Source organism: Mirounga leonina, unplaced genomic scaffold (genome assembly GCF_011800145.1).
Source record: "Mirounga leonina isolate KUSES-001 unplaced genomic scaffold, KU_Mleo_1.0 Mir_114, whole genome shotgun sequence".
Taxonomy (NCBI): domain Eukaryota; kingdom Metazoa; phylum Chordata; class Mammalia; order Carnivora; family Phocidae; genus Mirounga; species Mirounga leonina.
This window is the reverse complement of record NW_023270265.1, coordinates 28,377,003-28,397,801: the sequence shown is the minus strand read 5'-3', so window position 1 is coordinate 28,397,801 and position 20,799 is coordinate 28,377,003. Positions and strand designations below refer to the sequence as shown.

The 20,799-nt window shown below is 42.9% G+C and overlaps 1 protein-coding gene across 2 annotated transcripts; it reads right to left on the bottom strand.

Annotated features, from left to right (window-relative positions):
• Positions 1 to 195: 195 nt before the first annotated feature.
• On the bottom strand, positions 196 to 19,192 carry AS3MT (arsenite methyltransferase). Of its 2 annotated transcripts, XM_035028230.1 has the most exons (11): positions 18,591 to 19,184; positions 18,347 to 18,387; positions 17,932 to 18,059; positions 16,654 to 16,804; positions 15,863 to 15,999; positions 15,091 to 15,160; positions 13,884 to 13,965; positions 10,840 to 10,971; positions 10,366 to 10,508; positions 7,972 to 8,106; positions 196 to 406 (listed from the first exon to the last, which is right to left on the bottom strand). In XM_035028230.1, exons 1-11 carry the CDS (start codon positions 18,802 to 18,804, stop codon positions 314 to 316), a joined length of 1,326 nt encoding a protein of 441 aa, XP_034884121.1. In that variant the 5' UTR covers positions 18,805 to 19,184; the 3' UTR covers positions 196 to 313. The 2 variants fall into 2 exon arrangements, with proteins under 2 accessions (XP_034884121.1, XP_034884131.1); XM_035028240.1 differs by lacking the exon at positions 10,840 to 10,971 and having other exon boundaries at positions 18,591 to 19,192.
• Positions 19,193 to 20,799: the final 1,607 nt, after the last annotated feature.

Sequence of the window (20,799 nt, the reverse complement as noted above, 5' to 3'; positions counted from 1 at the left end):
CTGAGACTCCTGAAGCCCTTCTTGCTCATTGGCCAAGCCCAAAGACTGCATCTCAGTTCCACATCGGACCACTAGGTGGCACCAGAACTTTGAATTAGCAAAGAGGAAAACCCGCTTAACCGGCCTTTACGTCATTTGCTACGAACCTTCAATTAATATCTTCTAAAAAATAATTCCTTATTTTTATCAATGATCTAGAACATAGTGGCTTTTCACCATTTATTCTTTCTTATGGTCTGTGCTGTGGGGAAGAGGAGATTAAAAGACACGTAAGTCCTTCACCATCTGCCCCTTTCTTCTGGTCAGCTGTAAATTACAGACAGCAGCCTCCAGCAACATCAGAAGAACATCCGGGCTTTGCATTGTCAGACTCTCCTGCAAGCTTGAAAGGATCTGTGATTACACTCTGTCAAAAGGCAAACCAAAACAAAAGGACAAGTTAAAGGTGTTTTGATGTTCCCCAATACTCATATTTCAGTTTGACTGAGGTTGGCTTACCTAGGAGGTAGATAAAATTTTATAATTCCACAGGATCCTTGGGATTCATCTATAAAGGTGGCTGTCTCATCCTGAAGCGTCTAATCAAATGTTTACTACTTTCTTTCCTTTTTCAAAAAATATTTTATTTATTTATTTGCAGGAGAGGGAGAGAGCACAAGCAGGGGGAGTGGCAGGCAGAGGGGGAAGCAGGCTTCCCGCTGAGCAGGGAGCCCGATGTGGGACTTGATTCCAGGACCCCGGGATCGTGACCTGAGCGGAAGACAGACACTTAACCGACTGAGCCGCCCAGGCGTCCCAAGTTTTTACCACTTCCAAGGTAAACTTCACTTCAAGTTTTGTAAAGGTGGTCCCTAGGGAAAAGTTGGAAACTAGGAAAGTTGATTTTGTTTCATTTTGTTTTATGGGAGTCCCATTTGTACGTGCCTTTTACCCTTCTGGAACTGAATACCAAAATGCTGACACTTCTTTCCTTCCCTTACTCTCATGTCTAGAAACATGTGTGCAAGACAAGAAGGCAAGTCTTACACACCAGGGCCGTCATTAGCAACTGCTGATATTCAGATACTGAGACTGCCAACAACAGCCAGCAAGATCTCAGGGCAGAGTGAGTGGAATTTTCAGAAGACAAGATGGCAGTCTTTATTTTTCTTCCCTTCATCTCCAAATGAGATACCTCCAACAGCAGCACCAGTGAGGCCAGAGAAAAACCAGGCACAAAGGCAGGAAATCAAGAGCATGAACAATCCACCTCAAATAATGATAATGAATTCATTAAACATAAATGTACACTCTTATTACTGATTCTTGGTCACCGCAAATAGAAGGCAGGACAAGACAGGCATGTACCCTACGTTCATGAAGGACAGTCTTATGGACCACTCCCTTTACTGAAATAACGTACTGGGGGCCTGGGCCTCCCTGACCTGCAGTTTCCACCTTTCTACAATGAAGACGCCTGCCTGGATCTGGCTCCCTAACAGGTAAGCTAGCATCCAGTAGGGGATCTCCAAGCCTGGAAGAGGGCTAGCTATGCTTGTCGCTGCGGCCAGGCCCTCCTGTCCACTGTTTATTTCCTGCTCTTGCTACATTGGAATTCCTGGTCATAAGAGTTAGCCTCTCCTCCTTTTCACCCAGGAAAATGATTTCCCACTCTTTTTCTTCCCATCCCATGTCCTCTCTACTAACAGGAGATAGTGATATCAATATCACTTCCTAATGCATGCTCCCACCCCTAAAAGGTCCCAAGACTTAAAGGAAATAAAAGGTGAGACACGTTGAGAAACAGTCCTTTCCAGCACCAACATCCTGTGATTCTACAAAAAGTCTAGATACAGAGAGGTAGTACAGCAAATTGGGTAAGAATGTCAGCTCTAGAATCCGACGTGGGTTCAAATTCACCACTTTCTAGCTCTGTGATCTTGGATTAATCTCCCTGAGTCTTAGGTTCTTCATCTGTAAAATGAGGATAATAAGGGTTATTGTGAGGACAAAGTGACACAGTGCCTTGAACATCTTACCTGTTCAGTAAAGGCTAGGTCCTCTAACACTATTCCTAGTGTTGCTGATGTTGTTACTACCACTACTATTAACTGTAGCAAGATAGTGCATACCACAATCCTACATGCATCATTTCAGATCCTGCAGTGTTTTACTAATGTAATTCTTTTTTTTCTTTTGGAGGCTGCATGCCCAGTGTGGAGCCCAATGTGGGGCCTGAACTCACGATCCTGAGATCAATCCCTGAGCTAAGATCAAGAGTCGGACGCTCAACCAACTGAGCCACCCAGGTGCCCCTAATGTAATTCTTTTAATAGCAAGATACACTTTCCTTGTCAGGGTTAAAAGAGAAGAAGGAAGAGAATGAGGAAGAGGAGAAGAGGAAGAGGGGGAGAGGGCGGAGGAGCAGGAAGGGCAGGAGGAAGAAGAGGACGAAAGAAAGAAAAGAAGGGCTCTTGGAAACAGTCCTCACTGAGTCAATGCTCAGGAAGAAGCAGCAGTCCTCACTGGTGGCAGGTGTCGGGAAGATGCGAGCACCAGCAACCCCCACGTGCCACCTGCCTGTACTGTGCTCTTGGCCTTTATTGGAAAGGTCTTCTGTAAAAAAGATAGGAACGTCCTCCTCCAAGCACACAAGGTTATATTTCTAGGACACGCAGCTGTTTCATTCCTTAAATCTTCCTTCACTGTCAGCGATTGCCATTTCAAAACCTTGGAACTGATCTAAAGACACGGGCACATCAGCACTCTGAAAGAACCAAGGCAGATGAGAGAGGAGGCAGGTGGGATAAACCAGTTCAAGTACGTGGCAAGTTATGATTGGTATGTGAGGTCAAGAGCCCTCCTGTACGCCCCGCGTGCACACTAAGAGGGAGGTCAAGGAGAGCCAGGCTGGAAGAAGGGGTCTCTGCAGAAGCCAGCCCGCTTAATGACTTTTTTTTTTTTTTTTTTTTTACAACCAGAGTACACTGGAAGTGTGGTGGCTGGAGGAAACACTCCCTTTACTTATTACCATAACCTGCTGACAGCTTTTCTAACTAGTATTCAGGAAACCAGGTTCCAGGAGAATTAGAATGATGGAAACATTTCAAAAATACATATTGATACTCACCAGCAAGGTTTGGTTATCAGTGAACTCCCAAGAGTTTCAAAATACCAATAACACATTTGTGAAAGGTTTCAAGGGCTGAAAGGTCCAAAGTCACATTTCTCTACTTTCCAAAAAGGCATCTGCTTAGAAAAACAGAACAGTAGGGGCGCCTGGGTGGCTCAGTCGTTGAGCGTCTGCCTTCAGCTCGGGTCATGATCCCAGGGTCCTGGGATCGAGCCCCGCATCGGGCTCCTTGCTCAGTGGGAAGCCTGCTTCTCCCTCTCCCACTCCCCCTGCTTGTGTTCCTGCTCTCGCTATGTCTCTCTCTGTCAAATAAATAAATAAAATCTTAAAAAAAAAAAAGAAAAGAAAAACAGAAGAGTAACAAATAGCAGAGGTCTCAAGAATTTAATAAAGTAAAACCTGTAAATCACTCTTTAGCTCTAGAGGTGGCTCCTACATTTAGCTTGCGCTTGATTCATGCTGGTAAGAGTGGCCAAACAAGAACACATTCGGTTTTTTGGCTCCAGAATTCCTGCCTCTTGTGTTCAATTAAACTTTCCCAACTACAAATTTACCATTTTGGAGAGTGATCTCTAAACAAGCTTTACACTTATAGACTGCTTATAATGTAACAGAAGGAGGAGAAAAAGGCATACGAGTTACTTGTGTCTCAGTGTATGCTCGATGTATCCAAAGTTATTACGAAATACAAGCAAAAGAAAGCAAAAATTCATGGCAAAAGATTAGAGAATCTCTGGGCCCAGGAGAAAGGGTGTGTCAGGAAGAATGAGAAATCCTAGAACACGGTTCCAAGTGACCAAGAATCTTAATTAGTACAAATCCATAACTGTAACTACTTCTATTTCTTGAGTGTATATTATGTGCCAGGCATCAGGCTAACATTCTCCATAGATCATCCCCATTGATCCTCACAACCCGAGGAGAAAAAGTGATTATTACCTTCCTGTTACATATGGAGAGACAAAGGGTGTAGGGAGGTTAGGTAATGTACCTGAGATCACACATGCCTGGTAGAGCCAAGATCTGAACCTAGCCTATCTGACTGCAAGGCCTGTATACATAAACCCCACGCTCTGCTGCTATCCTGGCACAGTAATATCAGTATCTTATTTTCCGGGGCTTCCAATGTTCAGCGCCTTGAGACACATCGTTGGTATGACTTCGGTGAATGTTGTAAGTTCTGGCAGCCCAAAGAGACTTGAAATCCATCACTCAGCCTGTTCTAAATACAATATTATAAATTAATGAATGGATCAATAAAATAATTGACACCATGAATAGGGGGAAAGGATTAAATATATAAGAAAGAGGGGCGCCTGGGTGGCTCAGTCTTTAAGCGTCTGCCTTCGGCTCAGGTCATGATCCCAGGGTCCTGGGATCGAGCCCCATATTGGGCTCCCTGCTCGGCGGGAAGCCTGCTTCTCCCTCAACCACTCCTCCTGCTTGTGTTCCTTCTCTCGCTGTATCTCTCTCTGTCAAATAAATAAATAAAACCTTAAAAATAAAATAAAAAATATATATGTATATATATGAGAGAAAGACAAAGAGGGATGCTACTCTCTACCCATCTGCCTTCTTCATAGGGTAGCTGTGGAGATGGCAGGAGATAAACTGTGATAAAATGCTTTAGGAAATGCTATACCAATACTTCAGATACTAGAATAATTCCAAAAATGAATCTAAAATATTTTAGAAAATGATCACTTTAGAATATAGTGGTATCCTGGCTCTGGTATACATTCAAGAAATTAAGATATGATCAAAATTAGCTTTTCAAAACAGTGGGGAATTGATATAATAAATGAACAGGAAAATTTGAACTAGTTAATATTTGGAGAAATAGTCACACTGTACCTCAACATTTATGCTAAAATAAATTCCAGATGGTTTAAAAATTTTAATGTGAAAAGCAAAACCATGAAAGCACTAGAAGAATCTGCATGACCTTGGATTAAGCAATGGATTTTTAGCTATGACACCCAAAGCACAAGCAACCAAAAAAGAAAAATTCAACTTCACCAAAATTAAAAACTTTTGTGCATCAAAGGACACTACCCAGAGTGAAAAGACAACACACGGAATGTGAGAAAGTTTTGCAAATCATATATCTGATAAGGGTCTAGTATCCAGGATATATAAAGAGCTCTTACAACTCAACAATAAAAAGACAACCCAATTTAAAAATGGGCAAAAGAGCCTAGGTAGCTCAGTCAGTTAAGTGTCCGACTCTTGATTTCATCTCAGGTCATGATCTCAGGGTTGTAAAATTGAGCCTAATGTGGGGCTCCATCTTAGGACCCTGGGATCATGACCTGAGCCGAAGGCAGATGCTTAACTGACTGAGCCAACCAGGCACCTCTAAATTGAATTCTGTTTAAAAACAAGGTTTAGGGGCACCTGGGTGGCTCAGTTGGTTAAGCATCTGCCTTTGGCTCACGTCATGATCCCAGGATCTTGGGATCGAGCCCTGCATTGGGTTGTAAAATTGAGCCCCATGTCGGACTCTGTCCTGGGCATGGAGCCTGCTTAAGTTCTCTCTTTCCCTCTCGCCCTGCCCCTCCTCCCTCTCTCTCCCTCTCTTAAAAAAAAAAAAAAATGGGCAAAGGATCTAAAACAACATTTCCCCAAAGAAAACATATAGATGGTCAACAAACATGTGAGAAGATGGTTAGCGTCACTAGTCATTAGGGAAATGCAAATCCAAACCACAATGAGGTACTTTACACTGACTAGGATGACTACAATAAAAACTAAACAGAAAATAACACAGTGTTGGCAAAGATGTAGAGAAATTAGAAACCTATACATTGTTGGTAGGAATTTAAAATGGTGCAGCCACTGTGGACAACAGTTTGGTGGGTCTTCAAAAAGTTGGATGTAGAATTACTATATGACTCAACAATCCAACGACTAGGTATAGACCCAAAATAACTGAAAACCAGTACTCAAATAAGGACATGAAGTACGCGTACATGCATGTTCACAGCAATACTACTCGGAACAGCCAGGAATAGAAAGAACCTAATCATCTATCAACTGATGAGTGGATAAACAAAATGTGGTATATCCATGCAATGGAATATTATTCAGACATAAAAAGGAATGAAGTACTGACATGGATAAACCTTGAAAACATTATGTTAGGGCGCCTGGGTGGCTCAGTTGGTTAAGAGACTGCCTTCGGCTCAGGTCATGATCCTGGAGTCCCGGGATCGAGTCCCGCATCGGGCTCCCTGCTCGGCAGGGAGTCTGCTTCGTCCTCTGACCCTATCCCCTCTCATGTGTTCTCTCTCTCTCTCTCAAATAAATAAATAAAATCTTTAAAAAAAAAAAAAAAAGAAAAGAAAAGAAAACATTATGTTAAGTAAAAGAATCCAGACACAAAAGGCCTTATAGTATATGATTCCATTTATATAATAATGTCCACCATAGGCAAATTCAGAGACAGAAAGCAGATTAGTTTATTGCCAGAGGCCAGGGGGAGGGGAGATAGCAGAATGACTGCTTAATAAGTATGGGATTTCTTTTGGGGTAATGAAAGTTTTCTGAAACTAGATACTAGTGATGACTGCACAACCTTGTAAATATACTCAAAGTCACTAAATTGTACACATTAAAATGGTTAAAATAGTGAATTTTGTTATATGAATTTTATCCCAGAATGTCTAAAGTACTAAAAGAAAATATAGGTGGGGCCCCTGGCTGGCTCAGTCAGCGCAGGATGCAACTCCTGGTCTTGGGGTTATGAGTTCAAGCCCCACCTTAGGTGTAGAGGTTACTTAAAAATAAAATCTTAAAAAAATTTTAAAGAAAATAGAGGTAAATTCATAATGTTCACATGGAGAAGGTCTTTCTAATCATAACATAAGAGGCAGAAACCATAAAGGAATTGACTACATAAAAATTGAAAATGTCTACTCAGGAAAAATAAGCAAATAAAAAGATAGATGACATGCTGAGAAAAAATATTCACAACATATAACAGATAATCGTTTACAGAGCAATAAAGAAATGGCAAATCCCACTCTAATGGCAGATGGTTAAAGGAATTATACAGGAAGTTCACATTGGATGAAATATAACTGGCCAATAAATAGGCAAAAGGTTCAATATATGCAAAATAAAACAACAAATTATTTTCTGCCCATCAGACAAGCAAAGAGTTTTAAAAATAATACCCAATATTAGTAAGACGGCAGGGAAAAGGTATTCTCATACATTGCAGGTAGGCATGTAGACTTCTACAGTCTTTTTGTAGGGCAATTTGACTATCTCAATTAAGACTTACAAATGTTTGAGGGGTACCTCGGTGGCTCAGTCGGTTAAGCATCTGCCTTCGGCTCAGGTCATGATCCCAGGGTCCTGGGATCAAGCCCCGCATCGGGCTCCCTGCTTAGCAGAGACTCCGCTTCTCTCTCTGCCCCTCCCCCCCATCCCCCAGCTTGTGCTCTCCCTCTCGCTCACTCTCTCGCAAATAAATAAAATCTTTAAAAAAAAATTATTCAAATAATTATTTGAATATTTGAGTAATTTTTTCCAAGGTAACTCTTAACCTTTTCTGTATCTGGACTCCTTTAAGAATCTGATGAAAGTAATAGATACTTTCTTGAGAAAATATACATACACATATATAATTTTAAGGGATTCATGGATGCCCTGAAGTCCATTCATGGGTGCACCAAGTTAAGAGTCTCTGATTTAATATCCAGATTGGAAAAATAAAGTTATGAAATTAATTCAAATCATTTTGTAGGTACAAATATGGCTAGAAATTATTTATAGTGGCCAACTAAAAGAATAACGATTTGTTTCTTGTTTTAGCAGTCAGTGGCAAGGCAGGGACTGAAAGCCAAACAAACCTTTGATCCTAAAGCAGAACAGCCACTACATGCTGGCAGCTTCTCTCCAACTGGTCTGATCAGAAAATTCTGGGTGAATCGTGAATTCTTCAAGATAGCTGCTGTTTCTTCATCCACTTCAACAATTTCACCTTCCTGAAGGGTAGCAGAAAAAAAAACACATATTAAGAAATGCCACTTTAGGGGCGCCTGGGTGGCTCAGTTGGTTAAGCGACTGCCTTCGGCTCAGGTCATGATCCTGGAGTCCCGGGATCGAGTCCCGCATCGGGCTCCCTGCTTGGCAGGGAGTCTGCTTCTCCCTCTGACCCTCCCCCTCTCACGCTCTCTGTCTCTCATTCTCTCTCTCTCAAATAAATAAATAAAATCTTTAAAAAAAAAAAAAAAGAAATGCCACTTTAATCTTTTTTTTAAAGATTTTATTTATTTATTTGACAGAGAGAGACACAGTGAGAGAGGGAACACAAGCAGGGGGAGTGGGAAAGGGAGAAGCAGGCTTCCCGCGAGCAGGGAGCCCGATGCGGGGCTGGATTCCAGGACCCTGGGATCACGACCAAGCCGAAGGCAGACGCCTAATGACTGAGCCACCCAGGCGCCCCAAGAAATGCCACTTTAATCTTAATAAAAGAAAAACATACAAAGGTTTTACTAAGGAGTGACATTTCAGGATAAAAAGACCGTATCTTCTGAAACGATATTTCTGTTCAGACCCTGCCGCTAGTTTCATGCTCATTTCAAAATGTAATTGACCAGTGTCATAATCAGTTTTTCTTTGGTGGCAAAGCAAAAAAAAAAAAAAAAAGGACACTCATTGCTCCAGTATCCCATCTCTCCTCAGAGACAGATGTAGAAAACCACTGTTATCTGAGTTTCACCTTATTCATCATTAAAATGAGGGTTTAAATTAAAATAATAGTGTTAATGTGTATTTTTGTGAGTCCCAGGGTGTCTGGGGGGCTATATAAAAGCCTCATGCCTTGGGAACCAGGAATGAGCACAGGAGAGTCTGGGTTATCTAACCCCTGCTCCCTTCAGATAAGCTCTGCGTTTACCCCTTCATATACTGGGGTTGTGTAATGCAATGTCTGACACATAGTATTGGTTTTTTGTGGTTTTTAAAATTTTTTTTAAGATTTTATTTATTCATTTTGAGAGAGAGTGCACGAACGAGAGACCACAAGCAGGGGGAGCGGCAGGCAGAGGGAGAGGGAGAAGCAGGCTCCCCGATGAGCAGAGAGCCCGATGTGGGGCTCGATCCCAGGACCCCGAGAGTATGACCTGAGCCGAAGGCAGATGCTTAACTGACTGAGCCACCCAGATGCCCCAAGTATTGTTTTTTTAAATAAGATCTTCCTTAAAAAAGGAATTCTGCTATTAAAGATGGGGGTTCTTTGAAAGCCACTATATCAGAGCGATGGGTTCAAAGGCCCTTCCCACTTTGATTCTGTGACCCTACAGAAGCAGGCAGTACATCAAGGGGCAGTGGATCAGTGAAAAAGCATCAATAGCACCGGGGAGTAGTTAAGAACTTCGAAGATGCTATTTGGACCAAAAAATCAGGTGGGAAACAGCTACCTTGGGAAAAATCATGATTATATCTTCTATTTACTGAGTTCCCGGTATGTACCAATGTTCTGCTATATTATTGCTAATCTTTATTAAAATTTTATTTTTTAAGTAATCTCTACACCCAACATGGGGCTCGAACTTACAACCCGGAGACAAAGAGTTGCATGCTCTACTGACTCAACCAGCCAGGGGGCCCCTATATTACCGCTAATCTTTTTTTTTTTTTCTTATAGAAATTCCACACAGTAGGTATTATTACCCCTACTCTTGCAGCGGAGCAAACTATATCTCAAAGAAGGACTTATTCAAGTTTACCCAAGTAATAAATAATAGGGCCAGAATTTGAACCCAGGTATCTGATGCCAAAGCCTATACTTTTCCATTTTGAGGAAATAAAGACTGCCCTGCAAAGAGTAGTAGAAATATCAATATATTGTCATTAAACAACAAGAGTTCCTTAATTCTATGATGCAAGTGAACCACTGAAATACTGTTGCACAATACTTCTATTCTTTTCCATACTGCTTCTCTGTAATTCCATTAATCTGATGTCTGATAGATACTTCCCATAAAAGATTTTCTTAGGTGGTGACAGTGATATTGTGGTTATGTACAAGAATATTTTCTTAGGAGATGCATGCTGAAATATTAAGGATAACATGTCACAATGTCTGCGACTTACTTTTAATGGTTCAGCAAAAGCATACATACATACATGCACATGTCCCAACACCAGGAAAGGGAGATGCAATGCAAGGTTAAGAAAAGGTACCTGGAGCAAATGTAAGAGTAGAAAGAATGTCCAAAATCATGGAAATTTTTATTTACCTTAAATGTGAAATTTGCATCAAATATTAGTTCTTTTTCATGGCCTGTGATTCCTCCATTGTAAATCACTTGGCATCTTTTGGCTGGTCCTGTCTTAGGGAGTTTGAAGAGGCGAAATGTTGCAGAAACAAAACGACAGTCACCTAAAACGGAATTTACCCATGGTTCAGCTCCAGCTCCCAAATGGCTATTGGTTTGCTTAGTAGATGAAGAGCATACAGATTATAATGGTGATTTTCTTCTTTGCATGCCACCAGTTATCTTTCTGGGCAGTTCACTTTATTTACCGAATAACTTTGAAGTGCTTTATTAAATACCAAACTTTGGGAGGTTGCTATTAAACAGAAGACAAGATGGAGGTTTCCAGATGACCCAAAGTCTCCTTCAATGAGACCCACTTAGTACACTCTTGCTAGACACCGCACTTGAACCACTCAAGGAGGAGTTTTAACATTCCCCACTGCTCTTTCTTACCGATCACTCTTTCTAATTCCTTGTTTTGAACTGTAATGAGATTGGCAGTGACCAAACGTGGAGTGCAGAAACCAATTTTTTGGGCAAGGATGGCAAGGTTCTTCCAGTATAAAGCACCACCCAGGCACTCACCTAAAAAAAAGAAAAATCACAAACCAACCAAACAACTAGATATTCAAGAAATTACTCTTCTATAAAACTGATTAGGAATGGTATTAGTTGGGGTGCCTGGCTGCCTCAGTTAGAAGAGCATGCAGCTCTTGACCTCGAGGTCGTGAGTTTGAGCCCCACGTTGGGTGTAGAAATTACTTAAACAAACTTTTTTAAAAAAAGGATATGGTGGGGCGCCTGGGTGGCTCAGTTGGTTAAGCGACTGCCTTCGGCTCAGGTCATGATCCTGGAGTCCCTGGATTGAGTCCCGCATCGGGCTCCCTGCTTGGCAGGGAGTCTGCTTCTCCGTCTGACCCTCCCCCTTCTCATGTGCTCTCTCTCATTCTCTCTCTCTCAAATAAATAAATAAAATCTTTAAAAATAATAATAAATAAAATAAAAAAATAAATTAAAAAAAGGATATGGTGTTAGTTAAAACATATATCCTAGAAATAGAAAAAGGACCTGAGTGTCCCCCCAATATCTAGAAAGTCACAATTAAAATGGAATATGCTAGCTTAATGGCCTCTGGGAACCATTATTCAAGACAGTCACTAATGTACGGTCCCATACAGCTGCAATCGTATTTCTGGATGGATTAGGTCACATTCTGAAAAGCACTATGCTATGTGAGTAAAAACATATAAAGGATAATTTACAAATTGCCTATTAGCTCCAGATTATCATAAACAATCTGCTACTAGAACAGTAACTACTACTAATATTCATAAGGCAATTTACAGTTTTTAAATTTATTACATCAACAAATTAGAAACAACCCAAATGATTACCCATAGAGAAATGGTCAAATAAAGTATGGCACAGCTGTACAATATAGTTGTAGAATACACACACATTTTTAAAGATTTTAGGCTTAGGGGAGGAGGAGCAAGATGGCAGAGGAGTAGGAGACCTGGATTTCACCTGGTCCCAGGAATTCAGCTAGATAGGGATCAAACCATTCTGAACACCTATGAACTCAACAGGAGATCGAAGAAAAGAATAGCAGCAATTCTCTGAACAGAAAAGCGACCACTTTCTGGAAGGTAGGACGTGCAGAGAAGTGAATCCAAGGCGATATTCAGGAGGATAGATGGCAGGGGAGGGGGCCTCCGTCGGCCGCTACCGGCAAGTGACAGAGCCGCGGAGCACAAAATCGGAACTTTTAGAAGTCGGCTCTGCTGAGGGACGTCACTCCAGTGGCTAAGCAGGGGGTGGAACCCTCGCGGGACAATGTGGTCTCAGGACCCTCGGGGTCACAGAAAGACCGGGGGTGCCTGAGTGTGGCAGAGCTCCCAGGTAACGGAGCAGGGAAGCCAGCTGCAGAGGCGGAGCCCAGGCGCGGGCTCTCAGCTCGGGGTGGCCATAAACCGTGATCCGCGGCACAGTCGGGCCACTGCTCCTCCAGCAGGGACCCAACAAGCAGCAGATCCGGGGAAACTCCCCTTCCTTCCCCGGGAGGAGCGGCGCGCCGCAGGGATCTGCTGGGTTTGGAGACTCCACCCGGGGTCGGGTGCCAGAGATAGAAACGCTCGGTCACAGGCTGGGTGAGCATGGAGTGTGGCCGGAGACCGGGGAGACGGGAGTGACTGGCGGCTTTTCTCTAGTTGAATATATATACACACACACACACACAATGGAATATGGAATATTATACAGCCATCAACAAATGAAATCTTGCCATTTGCAATGACGTGGATAGAACTAGAGGATATTATGCTAAGCGAAATAAGTCAATCAGAGAAAGACAATTATCATATGATCTCACTGATATGAAGAATTTGAGAAACAAGATAGAGGATCTAGGGGAAGGGAGGGAAAAATGAAACAAGATGAAACCAGAGGGGGAGACAAACCATAAGAGACTCTTAATCTCAGGAAACAAACTGAGGGTTGCTGGAGTGGAGGGGGGTGGGAGGGATGGGGTGGCTGGGTGATGGACATTGGGGAGGGTATGTGCTATGGTGAGCGCTGTGAATTGTGTAAGACTGATGAATCACAGATCTGTACCCCTGAAACAAATAATACATTATGATAATAATAATAATAATAAAGATTTTAGGCTTGGGAAACATGCCAAATGAAATGAGGATACTAAATTCTACATATAGCATGCTCCAAATTTTATTATACACACACACACACACCCAACAAGGATATATGCTAAAATGTTAAAGAAGTTATTGCCAGGTTACATGATAAGTAATTTTTTCTTTTTCTTTTTGTATTTTCCAACATTTTAACAATATTCGTTTATTATTGTATGACAAGAAAAAAGTTAACAGAACTTATTTTAAAAGAACTTTTTTTTTTTTTAAATAGGATTCTTTTTTTTCTTCTTCTTTTTTTTAGTAATCTCTATACCTACTGTGGGCATTGAACTCACAACCCTGAGATCAAGAGTCACATGCTCTACTGACTGAGCCGACCAGGTGCCCCTAATAATAAGAACTTATTTCATAATCAGACTGACCACAGGCATACATTCATCTCCTCAACTTCCAGAGACTCCATTTAAATGACAGTAAGGGAATAAACAACACAATAACACTGAGGACAGAAGGAGATGAAGGGGCTTCAGTCCCCAAAGGGTTACCATGCTACAGTTTTCAAAGTATTTTTCATATCCACTATCTCATTTAATCTTCATAACAGCCCAATAAGTTAGACTGTATTATTATCTGCATTTTACAATTTGGAAAACAATGACTCAAAGAGACTAATTAAACTCTAAGGTCATACTACTCTTGAGTGGCAGAGGAGAAAGGGGACAGAAGCCACCCCATCTAGTCCTACGTGTTCCCACATCACAAAGCCTCCTCCTGGGTATTAGCAGATTGGAGCTCTGTACATGAACAAGTATCTGCCGTAAAACAAAACAAAGCAACACTTACCCCATAAAATTCTGTGTGTCCTGATTTCTTCTGGCAATTCAAGGCTAGCATAGACGTCACTGAAATACAGCTCCCCCCCGTGCTGAAACAGCATTATTAGTCCAAACAAGGTTAAAGATGACATTAGTCCCAGATAGCAAAGAAAGGAATGAGGAGATAAAATCAACTTTAAAAACCAAACAGAAGTACTGAGGTGACTCTTGGTGAACAAAGCCCAGCTGCCTTACTAGTTACAAGCAATAGCTGCGTGCCAAGATTTCTTTTCAGTGCCCTACAGACAATAAAATGGTTTTCCAAGAGTGTTTCTCTCCTAAATAAAGATACTCGGGTGCTTAAAATTTTAGCCAGTCTGAACCAAATGCAGTCCCAGGTGGTTGTATAACTAATAGAAGTAAATAGTATTCCTGAATTCTTCTCCCTTAAAAATCAGAACTTTTGTAATGTTATTTGTTTTTATATTAATATTTTTTAAATGTCCTTAAAATCTCAGACATATGAGTGATCAGGAATTTTACGATTGTATTTAGCTAGTTTCAAGGGCTCTGAGTCCAGATTGTACTATAATGTCTCTACGTTTTAGAAGTACATCCTGATGAAGATAGTATGCTGGCCCATTAGATGACATTATTAAATCATTCCTACATATTCTTATTTCATCTCTATGACAAGCCCTGTAAACCAAAAATCTCAGAATCTTCTATCTTCTATCACGAAGATATACATCTCATGATATATGTGGAGGGTACGGAGCTCCAGCAAGTCTTCCTTTTAGAAAGTAGTTAATGTAAAATTTCCATCTTTTTTAACTTCCCAAAGATCTGAAATCCTGATAGAAATGAAACAAGCAGCCCTCAGAAACACTATATAAGCTGGAAGAGTCCATCCATAGCAATCTTTCGGAGTCAGTCCAAAAGTCCCTGAAGTCCTACAGATGCTATCCCAGGACCAGGGCCAGCAGGGAACAGGAAAAGAGACCACAGTCAAGCAGCTATTTTACGGCATCCAATGACAATCATGACGCTCGGATTTACGACCTTTTACGACACGAGAGGAAAAGGAATCCACGTCTGGGGCATTCTCGCCACGCCTCTTTTTGCCGTCCCTTTTTAACGTGAATAAATGGCAAGAGTTGGAGCTGTCCGCTCAAGGGGTCAAGAGCAGGACAGATCCCATCTGCTCTTACTGACATGTCTCCCCCTCCCCTCACCTTCAGCACTCGGTACGCCTCCTGCAGCACGGGTTCCTTATCAGGCACAAGGTTAATGACACAATTTGATCTAAAAAAGAAGAGATGGAATGGCAGGCAAATTCACACCACTCAGAATGCTTCAAATCCTTTAGTCCCTAAAGACGTCTTCCACCATTTCCCAAAGCTACGCCATTCTTTCTGCCTCCCTCTTCTCTTCCCCACGCTCAGTTTTTTTCCCAAGAAAAAGGAGATGGATGGGGTATTTAAAATCGCAATAAATTTTTAGTCAATTTGAGTGGGCAGAAAAAAAAAAATCAGGCACGCTCCTGATTTGTGTCTGCGCGGATGGTCACCACGCAACGGCACGAAGGCTGGTTCCCCATGCCTCCTGCACCACGCGTTCCTTAGGCCACATGTAGATAGGCGAAATTCATCAAAGGCAGCTTCCTTAAGGCTGTCACCTGGGCATGTTTGACAACAATCCAAAAGAAAAGGAGAAACAGACTCCTACACCTTGCTGTGACAATAATACTGAAGATAACAGGTCGGTGTGTGTTGTAGGAGCAGACTCAAGGGTCCTGCTGTTCTTTTGGGCTCATCCGTTTATGTTTCAGTTTACAGTCGGTTCTCTCCTGGGCCAGTGTGTTCTGAGACCGGTGGGCTACAAGCACCTGAGAACAGCTCCGTCCCTTTATTAAGTCAGGCTTAACACCCTAAATGAGAGTCAGTTCCACAAAGAGTGTTCGACAGGAAATGGGCTATATTCACAGAAATAAGGGTATAGACCTACATAACAATATCGTAACTCTCATTCTTGATTCCAGTCTCCTCCAAATTCTCTATGTAGCCATGAAGAAAAGTCACATTGGGTGTCTGGAAGCCATGTTTTTCCATGTGATACTCTATATACTTCTTAGCCACTTCTACCTAAAAAAACAAAAAACCAAAAACATATATAAATATATATATGGATTTGATAATCATTTTTTAAAATATGCTACTCTTTTACTAAAAATTTCCTATTATGAATGGAATATTCATAATATATTTTTGGTAAGTGTTTAAGGTTCCTCTGGGCATGTAGGATAAATTACAGTCTGGGACAACTCAATGAGGGATAAACTCTCTGCTGGGTTTTTTGTTTTGTTTTGTTTTTTTAATTAGGTAGGCTCCACACCCAATGTGGGGCTTGAACTCATGACCCTGAGAGCAAGAGTCACATATTCTATTGCCTGAGCTTGCCAGGTGCCCCTTGATACATGGGTTTTGCTTGAGTAAACTCTTCACTCAACAACAAAATCCTTCAAGATAGATGGCAGAAGCAAGGGAAAAATCAGACTCCACTGGGTCATCATGATATTCATTTATCAGGTCAAACCTCTGACTCTGTTCTCCCAGAAGAGCCCCTAATTGTCAAAGTTCTCAGCCTTCAGGGCAGGAAGCACTAGTGGCCCAAATGAGCTTTGCATTTAGCAGCCTTCGTAGATTATCCTTGAAGAGAGTCACAAAGGAAACAACTTTGTCTTTAAAAGAATGCCTTTGAGAATTCTTTCCTCCTTGCCCTCCTAATCTCTGCCTCACCTGACTTTCTGTCATGTCTATCCCAGTGACACGTCCTGTCTCACCGACCAGCTGACTCAGTACATAGCAATCTCTGCCACTTCCACTGCCCAGGTCCAAAATCCAGCAGTTTTCCAGACACTCAGGGATTACCAGACCACAGCCATAATACCTGGGAAATAGAAAATACATCCATGTATCCATATTTTCCCCCTAGAGACTAGAATATGTGGAATCGCTACATCTTACAAATCCTTTCTTCCTACCTCTCTCCTTCCTTTCTGTCCCTCCTTGCTTCCACCACTCCCTGGATTTCTATTTAGGTGTTTCGTTTCCCCCACTAAACTGGAAGCTCCATGAAAACTGGGACTCTGTCTGCTTTGTTTACCATTGTTATCATCGTTGGGCACTGCACCAGGTACTAAGACAAACAAGCCATTTACAATATTTGTTGAGTAAATACATTTAGTTAGTTATTATAGCTGAACATCTACTAAAGGTCCAGAACTGTGCTCGTTATTGGAGAAGAAATGTAACACAAGATTTCTGTCCCCCGGGGGTATTTAACTGGGGAGGTAAACCATGAGCACGGAAAACATTTCCCATGATTTACTGCACAGGCAGTAAGTGCTATAGTGGTTTAGGGAAGAGGGTGCTCGAGGAGGGATAAGGCTTCACAAAGTAGGTAGGACATCAGTGAAGTGTTGGAAGGGCAGGATTTGTTAGGTAGAAAGGAGAGGGAAGGCATTCCAGATCAATAATTGCATGTGAGGGGTGCCTGGGTGGCTGAGTTGTTAGGCGTCTGCATTCAGATCAGGTCATGATCCCAGGGTTCTGGGATCTGGGATCCGCGCTCAGCAGGGAGCCTGCTTCTCCCTCTCCCTGCAGCTCCCCTGGTTGTGCTTGCCCTCTCTCTCTGTCAAATAAATAAAATCTTTTTAAAAAAAAATAATTGCATGTGAGGCAGGAGGAAGGGAAAGGTCTAGCTAGAGTAGTACAGTGCATCAGAGGGAGCTGGGGTTGGTTAGGAAGTGGGGGCCAAACTGGACAGCCTTGAATGTCACGTCCAAGGTGTATCCTGAGTAAAGGGAGGTTGGGTGGGGAGGGGGGTCATTGGAAGTTTTTAAGCAGAGCTGTAAGACGATCATTGCTGTGCTTTACCAGTTTTATGATAGACACAGCAAACTAGATGGATCTGAGGAAATGGGTTAATTCCCTAGGGACGGCATCACTGTCTTGAAAAAGCTGCTGCCTAGAGTCTTCATGGTGGGGGGATGGGGGGCAGCACAGGAACTCTACCTCAAGGCTACTTCTTCATGTACATTCCTCAAGGCTTCCCGGATGTGCTTGGGGACCAGCCTGGCTGCAGTGACGCAGGCACTGGTCTGGAGATCTGCTGATTTCTTCAGCACCTGCCCATAGTAGGTCTGACCAGAGGCCAAGGGCAGGGTTGGGGTGGGGAGAGAGAAAAGCTGGAACTGGTATCCACAGGGTGAAGTCTCCCATGTCCACCACCACCCCCAGCCCCACCCACCCAGGCCTGGCTAGGCTTTCCCCCTGCAAAGCTCTAAGCCCAGACTTTGCCCTGCACCCCACTCCCGTCCCCTCCTTGATCCTGGGGGGCAAGGGCACAGGCGGGCCGAGCTAACAAAGGCCTAGTGCTCCCACTCAGTCGAGGCTCCTCCTGGGCCATTCCAGGCCCTTCTGCAGGCACCTGCACGTCCTTCCGTATCTCAGCGTCTCGGGGGGCCGCCACTGCCGGGAGGAGAAAAAAGGAAGCTGAAAGGCAAAGGTGCTGAGCACCTGCAAGGGGAAAGGAGCGGACTAAGGTAGAGGGGTGGTTAAAAGGCAGGCCGGGAGCGCTTGTGATGGTGACTGGTAGGGGGTGGTGATTGCAGGGCCTGCCTCGAGGGTCCGCACTGGGGGCGGGGCAGGGAGGCGAGGGGCGGCGCACTCACTATCTCCTGGGCCTCTGCACTCCAGGACTTGGGCACTCCCGCAACCAGCGCCCCAGGCCGAGCACTCCCGAGGCCCCGCCCCGGGGCAGGCAGGCCTGATCTCCGGAGGGGCGGGCTTCCCGAGCCTGCACCAGGTGGTGCCAGCCGGCTCCACCCGCTGGCGGATGCAGGAACCCGCCACCGCTTCCAGGAGCTTCCAACACAGTCTGATCATCTGCCCTCACATGGCGCTCTGACCCTGCTGGGCCCAGTGTCATCTCGGTTGTCTTTAGTCTCTCCAACCAGGAAGAGGCTATTACTATTCATTAGTATCTTCTTTTATTGCTCCACTGTGGTTTTCATTTATAAACCCGGACTTAAATGAACACCCATATGATTTTTGCCCCTTTGGGGAATGAAATTACCTTTCTCAATCTTTTTTTTTTTTTAATTGAAGTCTAGTTGACATACAATGTTACCTAAGTCTCAGGTGTACAACATAGTGATTCCACAATTCCATACATTCCTCAATGCTCACCACAAGCATAGTTGCCATCTGCCGCCTTATTACATTACTGACTATATTCCCTATACTGTACTTCTCATCCCCATGACTTACTCATTTTACAACTGTAAGTTTTACCTCTTAATCCCCTTCACCAATTTTGCCCATCCCTGCCCCTGCAACCACCAGTTTGTATTAGTCTGTTTTTTTAGATCCCACACATAAGTGAATTATGTGGTATTTGTCTTTCTCTGCCTGGCTTATTTCACTTGGCATAATACCCCCTGGGTCCATCATGTTGTCCCAAATAGCAAGATCTCATTCTTTTCTATGGCTGTGTAATACTCTATTATATAAATATGGAATTGTATATTATTGTGAGTGTGTGTGTGTGTATATATACACATACATATACACCTCTTCTTTATCCATTCATCTATTGATGGACACTTAGGTTGCTTCCGTATCTTGGCTACTGTAAATAATGCTGCAATAAACATAGGGGTGCATGTACCTTTTCAAATTATTTTTCATTTTGGGGGGGGGTAAATAACCAGCAATGGAATTACTAGATCACATGGTAGTTCTATTTTTAATTTTCTGAGGAACCCCCATACTGTTTTCCACAGTGACTGCACCAGTTTGTATTCTCACCAACAGGGTGAGGGTTTCCTTTTCTCCACATCCTTACCAACACTTGTTATTTCTTGTCCTTCTGATTTTATTTTAGTCATTCTGATTGGTGTGAGGTGGTATCTCACTGTGGTTTTGATTTGCATTTCCCAGATGATGAGTGAGCATGAGCACCTTTTCATGTGTCTGTTGGCCATCTGTACATCTTCTTTGGAGAAATGCCTGTTCAGGTCCTCCGCCCATTTTTTACACAAATTATTTATTCTCAATCTATTTTTAAAGTCAGGTTTAGGGCGCCTGGGTGGCTCAAATGGTTAAGCGTCTGCCTTCAGCTCAGGTCATGATGCCAGGGTCCTGGGATCAAGGCCCACATCGGGCTCCTGGCTGGGCAGGGCGCCTGCTTCTCCCTCTCCCTCTGCCTCTCCCCCTGCTCATGCTCTCTCTCTGTGTCTCTGTGTCTCAAATGAATAAATAAAATCTTAAAAAAAAAAAAAGTCAGGTTTATTGAGATATAATTTACATTCAGGAAAATCCAACTTTCTCTAGTGTACAGTACTGTGAATTCTGACAAACGAATACATGACAATAGAGACTCTCTCATGCTGAAGTTTCTTTGTGCCCCTTTGTAGTAAATCACCCTCCCCTCCCCCACCAGCTCCTAAACAACCACCAATCTATTCTCCCTCCTTATCCAGAATGCCATGGAATCATACTGTATGCATGTAGCAGGTCTCAGTCTGTTTTGAATTATATTTAGTAAAGCAACTCTGCTAAATTCATTTTTTTTTTTAAGATTTTATTTATTTATTTGAGAGAGAGAATGAGACAGAGAGAGAGAGCATGGGAGGGGGGAGGATCAGAGGGAGAAGCAGACTCCCTGCCGAGCAGGGAGCCCGATGCGGGACTCGATCCAGGGACTCCAGGATCATGACCTGAGCCGAAGGCAGTCGCTTAACCAACTGAGCCACCCAGGCGCCCTGCTAAATTCATTTTTTTTTTTTTAAAGATTTTATTTATTTATTTGACAGAGAGAGACACAGCGAGAGAGGGAACACAAGCAGGGGGGGTGGGAGAGGGAGAAGCAGGCTTCCC